General features: G+C 43.2%; 1 protein-coding gene across 3 annotated transcripts in view; it reads left to right on the top strand.

Annotated features, from left to right (window-relative positions):
* LOC115131243 (sorting nexin-13-like) overlaps positions 1 to 11,569 on the top strand; it is a 95,654-nt gene extending 84,085 nt beyond the window's left edge. For all 3 annotated transcript variants that reach the window (XM_065020232.1, XM_065020233.1, XM_065020234.1), the window contains 5 exons: positions 6,906 to 6,977; positions 7,151 to 7,296; positions 8,059 to 8,127; positions 8,220 to 8,332; positions 8,517 to 11,569. In XM_065020232.1, coding sequence (XP_064876304.1) covers positions 6,906 to 6,977; positions 7,151 to 7,296; positions 8,059 to 8,127; positions 8,220 to 8,332; positions 8,517 to 8,752 — 636 coding nt within the window. In that variant the 3' untranslated portion in view covers positions 8,753 to 11,569. The remainder of the gene's footprint in view (positions 1 to 6,905; positions 6,978 to 7,150; positions 7,297 to 8,058; positions 8,128 to 8,219; positions 8,333 to 8,516) is intronic.
* The last annotated feature ends 2,174 nt before the right edge of the window (positions 11,570 to 13,743 follow it).

Genomic DNA, 13,743 nt, shown 5'->3' with positions numbered 1-13,743 from the left:
GTACAACCATAACCCGGCCAACATGGGATTAGGGCTGTTACGGTGACCGCATTACCGCCACACCGGTGGTCACGAGTCATGAAGGCAGTCAAATGTCACGTGGCCGTTTAGTCGCGGTAATTAGTCTTCTCCAAACTCTGATGCTGCCGATGGTCAATAGTAGCCGACCAAACTTGCTGGTACTCAGCACTCCATTGTCCCTCTATAATCACTCTGACGTCAATGTAAATGTATTCGAAAATCTAATCCAACACTTCATGAGAGCCCATGAGCTCGTGTTGCGCAACATTTCTATATGCTATGCTATTGTGAGAAAACAGAGTGATGGCCTCTATTAAAAAGAGGAGGATGCCATCAGCTTTCTATAGGCTAGGCCTACTGTATTTTGCTTTTGCTGTCCGTTAGGCCTACTCATCTTGTCGGAATTGGATAAGGACACGTGCAGTTGCGTCCCCGTCGTCTGTCTTCACTTGTAGCCTGTGAGAAAGACCTGATCACGTGATAGAGAGCACGTAGCACTCAGTGAGAAGGGTAAAACAGGCATGGATTTTTTTAGGGTGCATTACGGCCACAAAGGGAATGCTTGTCAAATTGTGAATGAGAGATTGCTGGAGTATTTACAGCCTGTACAAAACAAAGCAAAGCAGAGCTCATGCCTTTCAAGCAACTGTTTTCAAATCATCATTTAGAGTTGCATCATGCAGCCTTAAAATGTATTAAAAATCAAAACTTATAGCCCAACGTTTGTAGAACAACTAAAGTTGAGAGTCTATGATGACACCTAGATGACCCACTATATGGAAGAGAAGGAACTGGACACATCTGTTGACCCCTTGTCATGGTGGAGGGATTTTTTTATTTAACCTTTATTTAACTAGGCAAGTCAGTTAAGAATACATACTTATTTACAATGATGGCCTAGGAACAGTGGGTTAACTGCCTTGTTCAGGGGCAGAATGACAGATTTTTACCTTGTCAGCTTGGGGATTCGATCTAGCAACCTTTCGGTTACTAGTTCAACGATCTAACCACTAGGCTACGCTGCCGCACCTCTCGTTTTCCTTTATTGGCTCCACTTGCTAAAAAGTAGATGTGCATTTGCGCTAGCAGCCCTGCGTAAGAGAGGGTGTTCAGCACGCCAGGGAACATGGTTACCGCTCTCCGGTCTTCGCTGAAGCCCGACAAAAGTAAACATGCTGGTGTTTCTGAATCTCATAGCATAACTGTGGCGAGTGCTATAGCCCATGATAGTGGACTGAAACAGTAGACGCTATAGGCAACGGATAGTTTGATTATTTTCCTTTGTGCCCAATTTATTTTATTTACATAATTAGAAATGTCTTATTTTAATCATTTTTTTGCGTTTGCTTTACATGTATTACTATTTCAGTGTTTTTATTCATTTTTTTTTTTAAACATTTAACTTTATAACCAAAACACCCCTTTTTAAACTACAAAAAGAGAAAATATGAAAAGTCCTATATGAAAGCCTAAGTAGCCTACAGGCACTATTTGTCACAATGCTGATATCACCAGTAAAAAATGGTTAATAAAACACCTTTAACAAAATGGTGTGTATGCTCACTCTTAAAAGCTTAGTCATTATATAATGGTGGTGGTGGTGGTGGTGGTGGTGGTGGTTAGCCTGCCCAGCTGATAATTGGCCATTTTTAAATCAAATCTAATTTCACACATTTTCTAATTTTACACTGTGACAAGAAATGGTGTATGCCTTTGTTCCAAGTTTTTTATTTATTTTTTACATCAATATCATGCAGCCCATATATCAATATCATCAATATCATGCAACCCATATATCAATATCATCAATATCATGCAATATATCAATATCATCCATATCATCAATATATCAATATCAAATATCATGCAGCCCATATATCAATATCATCAATATCATGCAACCCATATATCAATATCATCCATATCATGCAGCCCATATATCAATATCATCAATATCATGCAGCCCATATATCAATATCATCAATATCATGCAACCCATATATCAATATCATCAATATCATGCAGCCCATATATCAATATCATCCATATCATGCAACCCATATATCAATATCATCAATATAGTGCAGCCCATATATCAATATCATCAATATAGTGGGATCATGCAGCCCATATATCAATATCATCAATATAGTGGGATCATGCAGCCCATATATCAATATCATCAATATAGTGGGATCATGCAGCCCATATATCAATATCATCAATATAGTGGGATCATGCAGCCCATATATCAATATCATGCAGCCCATATATCAATATCATCAATATCATGCAGCCCATATATCAATATCATCAATATAGTAGAGTCCATATATCAATATCATCAATATAGTAGAGTCCATATATCAATATCATCAATATAGTGGGATCATGCAGCCCATATATCAATATCATGCAGCCCATATATCAATATCATCAATATAGTGGGATCATGCAGCCCATATATCAATATCATGCAGCCCATATATCAATATCATCAATATAGTAGAGTCCATATATCAATATCATCAATATAGTAGAGTCCATATATCAATATCATCAATATAGTGGGATCATGCAGCCCATATATCAATATCATGCAGCCCATATATCAATATCATCAATATCATGCAGCCCATATATCAATATCATCAATATCATGCAGCCCATATATCAATATCATCAATATCATGCAGCCCATATATCAATATCATCAATATCATGCAGCCCATATATCAATATCATCAATATCAATATATCAATATCATCAATATCATGCAGCCCATATATCAATATCATCAATATCATGCAGCCCATATATCAATATCATCAATATCATGCAGCCCATATATCAATATCATCAATATCATACAGCCCATATATCAATATCATCAATATCATACAGCCCATATATCAATATCATCAATATAGTGGGATCATGCAGCCCATATATGTTTTGATTTCATAAGACTCTATGGTTTGTATTATTCACAACTAAAGTTGCCAAATAACTCAAAGTCAAGCATATAACCTGTTTCAAATGATCACTTTAAAAAGAAAACCAGAATAACCTCTCCATGTGCGCACTAGCTCGAGGAAAATATCCTTTCAATTTCATTCAGCGAAGTTCAATTTATATTCTTACTATAAAATAATGACACTTCATATTATAATGCTTCGTAGGAAAGACCTACCTAAAATAAGTAATGGATTTATTGTGATGGTGTACAGGCAATTAAATTGATTTTATTACACTTTAGACTTTAAAATGTACATGTTTCATAGGCACGCTGCCTGCATGTGTGGATCCTCTTCATGTTAATAAACAGTTCATTACCGTGAGACCGACAGTTATTTGCTTGACAATCACCAGTTGACCAAATTTCCTGACCGCGACAGCCCTACATGGGATATCTGAAAGATTGGGACAGAATCAAACATTTCATCAACATTTCAGTCTGTCTATACTCTCTGGCTTTCAACACAGTCTGACTATACTCTCTGGCTCTCAACACAGTCTGACTATACTCTCTGGCTTTCAACACAGTCTGACTATACTCTCTGGCTTTCAACACAGTCTGACTATACTCTCTGGCTCTCAACACAGTCTGACTATACTCTCTGGCTTTCAACACAGTCTGACTATACTCTCTGGCTTTCAACACAGTCTGACTATACTCTCTGGCTCTCAACACAGTCTGACTATACTCTCTGGCTTTCAACACAGTCTGACCATACTCTCTGACTCTCAACACAGTCTGACTATACTCTCTGACTCTCCAGCTAGGACTGTGGCGCTCAACACAGTCTGACTATACTCTCTGGCTCTCAACACAGTCTGACTATACTCTCTGACTCTCAACACAGTCTGACTATACTCTCTGGCTTTCAACACAGTCTGACTATACTCTCTGGCTCTCAACACAGTCTGACTATACTCTCTGGCTCTCAACACAGTCTGACTATACTCTCTGGCTCTCAACACAGTCTGACTATACTCTCTGGCTCTCAACACAGTCTGACTATACTCTCTGACTCTCAACACAGTCTGACTATACTCTCTGGCTCTCAACACAGTCTGACTATACTCTCTGACTCTCAACACAGTCTGACTATACTCTCTGGCTTTCAACACAGTCTGACCATACTCTCTGGCTTTCAACACGGTCTGACTATACTCTCTGACTCTCAACACAGTCTGACTATACTCTCTGGCTCTCCAGCTAGGACTGTGGCGGTCAACACAGTCTGACTATACTCTCTGACTCTCAACACAGTCTGACTATACTCTCTGACTCTCAACACAGTCTGACTATACTCTCTGGCTCTCAACACAGTCTGACTATACTCTCTGACTCTCAACACAGTCTGACTATACTCTCTGACTCTCAACACAGTCTGACTATACTCTCTGACTCTCAACACAGTCTGACTATACTCTCTGGCTCTCAACACAGTCTGACTATACTCTCTGACTCTCAACACAGTCTGACTATACTCTCTGACTCTCAACACAGTCTGACTATACTCTCTGACTCTCAACACAGTCTGACTATACTCTCTGACTCTCAACACAGTCTGACTATACTCTCTGACTCTCAACACAGTCTGACTATACTCTCTGACTCTCCAGCTAGGACTGTGGCGGTCAACACAGTCAGACTATACTCTCTGACTCTCAACACAGTCTGACTATACTCTCTGACTCTCAACACAGTCTGACTATACTCTCTGACTCTCAACACAGTCTGACTATACTCTCTGGCTCTCAACACAGTCAGACTATACTCTCTGGCTCTCCAGCTAGGACTGTGGTGGTCAACACAGCCTACAAGCCACTGATGCAGACCTTTGGAGTCTTAATTAATCCAAGTAAAACAGCCTACACTTCCACAATAAATCCATTATTTATTTTAGACAGGTCTAAAGAAACATGATATGAAGAAAATGTAGTACATTTCAGAAGAACAGAATACTCTGAGTTGTCCTTATGTTAGGCCCTGATCTGGCTATGACATATGGCTGTGGGCTACACTAGATCATTTAACAGACAAGATTTGCTTAGAATTCCGTGGCAGTATTTTATATTATTCTATAGTATGAAAATACAATTTAGCAAATCTAAATAAAAGAAAGCATATTTTCTCCAAATGATTTCCAAGGGAGTGCGCACCTGTGTTGAGTGGTTATCAAAGAAACAGGTACTCCTGTATGCTTAATTTAGTTATTTATGTTATTTTAGTTGTGAGACAAATGTTGGGGCTTGTTATACATTCTAAATGTTGGGGCTTGTTATACATTCTAAATGTTGGGGCTTGTTATACATTCTAAATGTTGGGGCTTGTTATACATTCTAAATGTTGGGGCTTGTTATACATTCTAAATGTTGGGGCTTGTTATACATTCTAAATGTTGGGGCTTGTTATACATTCTAAATGTTGGGGCTTGTTATACATTCTAAATGTTGGGGCTTCCTGTTTAGACTTGTTATACATTCTAAATGTTGGGGCTTCATGTTTAGACTTGTTATACATTCTAAGGCTGCATGATGCAATTAATGATGATTTGAAAAAAGTTGAATGAAGGCATGTGCTCTGCTTTGTTTTGTATTTATTTTATTCAACCTTTATTTAACTAGGCAAGTCAGTTGATAACAAATTCTTATTTACAATGACGGCCTACAACGGCCAAACCCGGACGAGGCTGGGCCAATTGTACGTCGCCCAGGGTATCACGCCCTACGGTTGTGATACCCTGGTTCAAATCCAGGCTGTGTCTGTAGTGACGCCTCTAGCCCTGAGATGCAGTGCCTTAGACCGCTGCGCCACTCGGCAGCCCTGTAGTACAAAAGTTGACCTATTCTATTGGTCAACTTGTCCTTCTGTGTGTGAAATAAATATTCCAAACAGTTGTGGGATGCGATAGATACCATAATAATACAAACCTTATTAAAACATATTGTCCTATAGACTAGCCTACATCAGGTGTGATACTAACCTTATTAAAACATATAGGCCTATAGACTAGCCTACATCAGGTGTGGCACTATGATCTGAAAAAGTCAAGAGAAAAAAGGCATTGTTTCTTGCCTTGAGCTGGGCGTCATTCGTTGTTGAGAATGCATCATTCGTTGGTGACAATGCGTCACTCGTTGGTGACAATGCATCATTCATTGACGATAATGCATCATTCATTGGTGATAATGCGTCATTCCCCAGTGATAGACCACGCATCGTTCGTCGGCGATAATGCATCATTCCCCAGTGATAGACCACGCATCGTCCGTTGGCGATAATATACATGTCATCTATGCATTTAAATAGCGAATGAAGAACCCTTTTCCCCTGGTTCATTTTCATGCCAGTCAGGTAGGCTATACTCCTGTTGTAAAGAGAAGCAATGTGCTTAACATTAGGAAAGTTGAGAAATATAGTAGGCCTAGCCTATAGAAAGCTGATGGGATCCTCCTCTTTTTAATAGAGGCCATCACTCTGTTTTCTCACACAATAGCATATAGAAATGTTGTGCAACATGAGCTCATGGGTTCTCATGAAGTGTTTGATCAAAATAAGAAAAATTACATTTGCATTGATGTCAGAGTGACTAGAGGGACAATGGAGTGCTGAGTACCAGGTAGTTAGCAAGTTTGGTAGGCTACTAATGACCATCAGCAGCATCAGAGTTTGGAGAAGCCTAGTTACCGTGACTAAACGGCCACGTGGCATTTGACTGCCTTCATGACTCATGACCGCCGGTGTGGCGGTAATACGGTCACCGCAACAGCCCTAATCCCATGTTGGCTGGGAGAAGCCTAGTTGACAATACTCTGTAACACTCCAACAATACTCTGACCATCATTTAACTCTGTAATGTCTGGTGTCCAGGTGCCTCCAATGCTCCCCAAGTCTGACTTTGACCCAGAGCACTGCCGAGTCTCGGCCCAGCTGGACGACAATGTGAGTACAACACCCCCCCCCCACACACACACACACACAGGGACCCACCAGCTTATGGGCCCTCTGCTCTGAAACATATTAATAAGTGAAAGCATTATAGTGGTGTAACGGTCACTTTGGCATCGTGTGTGTGTGTGTGTGTCTGTGTGTGTGTCTGTGTGTGTGTATTCCAGGTAGATGATAACATCCCCCTGCGTGTGATGCTGCTGTTGATGGATGAGGTGTTTGACCTGAAGGAGAGGAACCAGTGGCTCCGCAGGAACATCAAGAACCTTCTGCAGCAACTCATCAGAGCCACATACGGAGACACTATCAACAGGTACCACACACACACACACACACACACTCATTCATCAGCGCCACATACGGAGACACTATCAACAGGTACCACACACACACACACACTCATTCATCAGCGCCACATACGGAGACACTATCAACAGGTACCACACACACACACACACACACACTCATTCATCAGCGCCACATACGGAGACACTATCAACAGGTACCACACACACACACACACACACACACACACTCATTCATCAGCGCCACATACGGAGACACTATCAACAGGTACCACACACACACACACTCATTCATCAGCGCCACATACGGAGACACTATCAACAGGTACCACACACACACACACACACTCATTCATCAGCGCCACATACGGAGACACTATCAACAGGTACCACACACACACACACACACACACTCATTCATCAGCGCCACATACGGAGACACTATCAACAGGTACCACACACACACACACACTCATTCATCAGCGCCACATACGGAGACACTATCAACAGGTACCACACACACACACACACTCATTCATCAGCGCCACATACGGAGACACTATCAACAGGTACCACACACACACACACACACACTCATTCATCAGCGCCACATACGGAGACACTATCAACAGGTACCACACACACACACACACACACTCATTCATCAGCGCCACATACGGAGACACTATCAACAGGTACCACACACACACACACACTCATTCATCAGCGCCACATACGGAGATCTGACTGTCTGCCTCTGGTCTCTGCAGGAAGATCGTGGATCATGTGGACTTCATGACAGCTCCAGAACAGGTGGCCGACTACGTCAAGAAGTTCCGGTAACACACACACACACACACACACCATCAGATCGCTGCGTGTGATTGGTTAGAAAGCCCATCAGTAACTCTGTGGTCCTGCAACTGTGCAGGGATTCGTACTGGCCCAACGGAATCCTGGCCGAGTCTCCGCCACGCAGGGACAAGAACATCCGCATGAGGACGAGGGTCGCGGCCAAGACCAACCTATTGGGAATCATGCCAGGTAACACACACACACACACACGAACACACACACACACATGAACACACACACGAACACACACACACACACACACACACGAACACACACACACACACACGAACACAGAGAGAGAGAGAGAGAGTAAACACACACAGACCGAACAAACTTGTTCACTGTTAATCAGCCATTTGTCCCCCTCTTCCAGATGAGTTGAAGCACATCATCGGGGCGGATACGACTCGTAAGGGAATCCTGCGTGTGTTTGACATGTTCCAACACGGACCAATGAATCGTCGGCTGGTCTACGTGCTCCTAGAAGGCTTCCTGGAGACCCTGTTCCCTCACTACAAGTTCCCTGAGCTGTTTGTTAAACTCCACTCTCGCTCGCCGCGCACAGCCAGATACACACAGAAAGTCAAGAGCAACTTCCCCAAGAGGTGACAGGAGACTGGAAGTGGGCAGGGTTACCGGGTGACACCCGGTGTCAGAGAAAAGAGGGAGGAGAGTTGTGGGGAGGGTGTGTGCTGTTGAGAAGAGGTTAACGTGTGTGTGTGTGTGTGTGTGTTCTGCCCTCGTTCGAAGGGATTGTTGGGACCATCCTAGTTGTTAACTCTGCCCTGCTCTCCACTTCCCCTACGTGCCTCACAAACACACTCCTGTAGCGTGGACAAACTGATTTGGGTTTTATTTGTTTTATGCTAACTGTTTTATTGTAGATGTGTTGTCAGACTGGCACAGCTGCTCTGATGAGAGCTGCTCTGATATGCCCAGCAGGTGATCTCACTTCCTGATACCAGGCCACGTATACAGAAATAGATTGATAGGGGAGGGGGGAATATGGCATAGAGGATGCCATGGTTTGTGAGACAGAAAGCGTCAACCACATCCGGTTCTGCAAGGCGTTTGTTTGTCACGTTTTTGTTGGCTTTTTCTTTTTTTGTGTCAATGTGACGTCATAATCCTCTAGAACACGAGGAGGCTGAGTTTGATCTAAAGTCCACTCCCCCTTTTTAATGCGCCTGTCAGTAGCCATGACAACCACAGCTCTAACTGTTTTTGTTTGTTTGTTTACGGGGATGATGGACAGCTCTACTGTGCTTCATGTTCATGGAAAGCAGGATATGAACAGCTCCCCTGCCGGTGAGGGTAAATGTGAAAGGACCCGTTCTAATGGACTGACACAGTCTCATAGTAATCCACTACATTTTGGAATGAGACAGAATGAAATGACAGGCCAGACTGTGAATGTTGCTGTCTGTAGAGTAGAATGTACTCACTGGGCGTGTGTGTGTTTGAGAATGTGTGTGTGTTTGAGAATGTGTGTGTGTTTGAGAGTGTGTGTGTGTTTGAGAATGTGTGTGTGTTTGAGAGTGTGTGTGTGTGACACAGTCTTTGTGTGTGACACAGTGTTTGAGAGTGTGTGTGTGTGCGTTTGAGAGTGTGTGTGTGTGCGTTTGAGAGTGTGTGCGTTTGAGAGTGTGTGTGTGCGTTTGAGAGTGTGTGTGCGCGTTTGAGAGTGTGTGTGTGTGTGTGTGTGTGTGTGTGTGTGTGTGTGTGTGTGTGCAGTAAGATGCAGCCCTCCCCAGTCAGACACTGTGCCAGTGTGCTGCCCATGCTATAGTATCATACCACTAAGTAACAAAGAGAAAACACACTGATATCCCTGCTATATCACACTTTCATTCAGAGAAAATTTCATTTTGTGCAATATTTTTATTTGACGCCTGAGTTTTTGAATAATTGTATAAAAATGGAAAAGTATACCGTTTTGGAAAAATTGTATAAAAGGTGAAAGAATTCTTCCCCCTTCCCAATGAAATTCTAACCCTACATTCCGTTGTAACAAAAACAAACATCTACATTTAATTGCAGACTCGTTTTATACGTCTTTTTTTAATTATTATTTTACTCCTGATGAATGTGGTTTCCATGCCGATGTGTCAGCAAGAGTGATCTAGCCAGTCGAGCTAAAGCCTCTGGATAGAAAGCTATAGTTCATTGGTCTAGAGATATGGTGGAAGGGCTTATTATGCATATGAACCTGTTGATTGGAGAGTGAACAGGAATTATTCACTGTTGTATGAACCAATGACAGGAGAGACGTTGGGTCATCTGTCCAATCAAATCGCAGGAAAGCCATGTTTCTGTAGAATCACTGCTAAATAACGCTTAGTACCGGAGTTCTTTCATTCGCCGAACAGAGCTCCATTCCACTGCTGCCATTGGATGGAACTGTCCCTCTGCTGTGATTGGCTGGCACTGAACAGCTCTAGACTGTGATTGGCAGTGTGAGGACATGAATTCTGAGCTGTGTGACTTTTTAAAAGGAAGTGGATATTTGTCCGCGGACAAGGGAGGTGACAAGGGGAACCCCACAGGACTTCATCTTTAAAGCCTCCATTCGGGATGTCTCGGCTATTGATGTCCACAGGGTTTACCCCGCGTCAATGTTTTCCTGCGTTGGATTAATCAATAAATGAACGGGGCACAGAATCTAACAGAGGAACACAATATGAGACAACACTGCAAGCATCATGTACATTTGAATGAAGCGTTGCTATGAAAAGCCGGGATCTCCTAGTACATTATGAATCTATGATAATGAACCATGTGCATATCTGTGTACAGTATGTGTCTATAGTGTGCCTAAATGTTCCGTTAACTCTATTTTCATATTGTTCATTAACAAAAGGCTGAGGATCAAAAAGAATGTCATGGTCATTTTAGACTGAAGAGAACTCTAAAGACTCTGGAGCCAGAGAACTCTAAATACTCTGGAGCCAGAGAACTCTAAAGACTCTGGAGCCAGAGAACTCTAAAGACTCTGGAGCCAGAGAACTCTAAAGACTCTGGAGCCAGAGAACTCTAAAGACTCTGGAGCCAGAGAACTCTAAATACTCTGGAGCCAGAGAACTCTAAAGACTCTGGAGCCAGAGAACTCTAAAGACTCTGGAGCCAGGGGTAGGTTCTAGAAGCTGGGGTGGTCATCCCTCCTCCTGGAGAACTTTTTCTCCAACCCTGCTCTATTCTAACACACCTAATTTAACCAATCAAGGTGTTGAGGAGGAGCAGCAGCAGCTGTTTAGCAGGACCAGGTGTGTTAGAGCAGAATCCTGCTCAGGATGGGTAGCTCTCCAGGAGCACAGTTGGAGACTCCTGTTCTGGGGTCTTTTTTTTTTGCATCATGCTTATCAAACTATTCCTTTGGAAACGCTGAACTCAGATCAGCATAACACTAATAATAAAATGGTAACTGACCACTGTGTGGTGTGTGGTGCATGTTGTTCTTCAGCAATCTCTCTTTGTTTCTCCAGTCTCTCTTTTCAATTTCAATTGAAGGGCTTTATTGGCATGGGAAAACGTATGTTAACATTGCCAAAGCAAGTGAACTAGATAATAAACTATTAAAATGAACAGTAAACATTATACACACAAAATAATAAAAACATTTCAAATGTCATATTTGACCCTTCCTCTGTCTTCATCTCCCTCTCCAGTTAGCAGGGGCTTCTGTCAGCAGCTTTAACATGGTTTAGGACAGAGTTCCCCAACTGGTGGCCCACGGGCCATTTTTATTTGCCCTCCCCCAAGTTTTTGAACAAAACATTACTTATGTTTTATTGTTGGACATAAGACTGTAAAAAACACCAGCAAAACAGCTCACAGTTATTTTAATTTTGGAAGTCTGTTTCAACGTATTCCTAAAAGAGCAATACACTGTATGTGATCGAATACAAACGTAAGCAAGGTTTGAAATGTTTTTAAAATCTTTTGGGGATTTTTGTGGTCCATTTGCAGTCTACAAATGTGCAATTATGTTCCGGCCCCCTGACCATCCGCGGCTGAATCTAGTTGATGATCCTTGGCTTTGGGGATGTATACCCACATTAACACTCCCACACCTCCTAATACCAGCCTAGCCATTAACACTCCCACACCACCTCCTAATACCAGCCTAGCCATTAATATTCCCACACCACCTAGTACCAGCTTAGCCATTAACACTCCCACACCACCTAATACCAGCCTAGCCATTAACACTCCCACACCACCTCCTAATACCAGCCTAGCCATTAATACTCCCACACCTCCTAATACCAGCCATTAATACTCCCACACCACCTAATACCAGCCTAGCCATTAACACTCCCACACCACCTAATACCAGCCTAGCCATGAACACTCCCACACCACCTCCTAATACCAGCCTAGCCATTAATACTCCCACACCTCCTAATACCAGCCATTAACACTCCCACACCACCTAATACCAGCCTAGCCATTAACACTCCCACACCACCTAATACCAGCCTAGCCATTAACACTCCCACACCTCCTAATACCAGCCTAGCCATTAATTCTCCCACACCACCTAATACCAGCCTAGCCATTAACACTCCCACACCACCTCCTAATACCAGCCTAGCCATTAACACTCCCACACCACCAACTAATACCAGCCTAGCCATTAACACTCCCACACCACCTAATACCAGCCTAGCCATTAACACTCCCACACCACCTAATACCAGCCTAGCCATTAACACACTCCCACACCACCTAATACCAGCTTAGCCATTAATTCTCCCACACCACCTAATACCAGCCTAGCCATTAACACTCCCACACCACCTCCTAATACCAGCCTAGCCATTAACACTCCCACACCACCTAATACCAGCCTAGCCATTAACACTCCCACACCAACTCCTAATAACAGCCTAGCCATTAACACTCCCACACCACCTAATACCAGCCTAGCCATTAACCCACCCACACCAACTCCTAATAACAGCCTAGCCATTAACCCTCCCACACCAACTCCTAATACCAGCCTAGCCATTAAAACTCCCACAACAGCCTAGCCATTAACACTCCCACAACAGCCTAGCCATTAACACTCCCACAACAGCCTAGCCATCAACACTCCCACACCAGCCTAGCACCAGCCTAGCCATTCACACTCCCACACCAACTCCTAATACCAGCCTAGCCATTCACACTCCCACACCAACTCCTAATACCAGCCTAGCCATTCACACTCCCACACCAACTCCTAATACCAGCCTAGCCATTCACACTCCCACACAAACTCCTAATACCAGCCTAGCCATTAACACTCCCACACCAGCCTAGCCATTAACACTCCCACATCAACTCTTAATACCAGCCTAGCCATTCACTCTGCCACGCCAACCCCTTATACCAGCCTAGCCATTCACACTCCCACATCAACTCTTAATACCAGCCTAGCCATTAACACTCCCACATCAACTCTTAATACCAGCCTAGCCATTCACTCTGCCACGCCAACCCCTTATACCAGCCTAGCCATTCACACTCCTGCACCAGCCTAGCAATTCACTCTGCCACGCCAACATAGCACCAGCCCGTCAGCACCTAGCACCTGGTTAGAGCATTAGAGCCAGCTG

The sequence above is a fragment of the Oncorhynchus nerka genome, linkage group LG7, assembly GCF_034236695.1.
Source record: "Oncorhynchus nerka isolate Pitt River linkage group LG7, Oner_Uvic_2.0, whole genome shotgun sequence".
Taxonomy (NCBI): domain Eukaryota; kingdom Metazoa; phylum Chordata; class Actinopteri; order Salmoniformes; family Salmonidae; genus Oncorhynchus; species Oncorhynchus nerka.
This window is presented reverse-complemented; position numbering and strand designations above follow the sequence as displayed.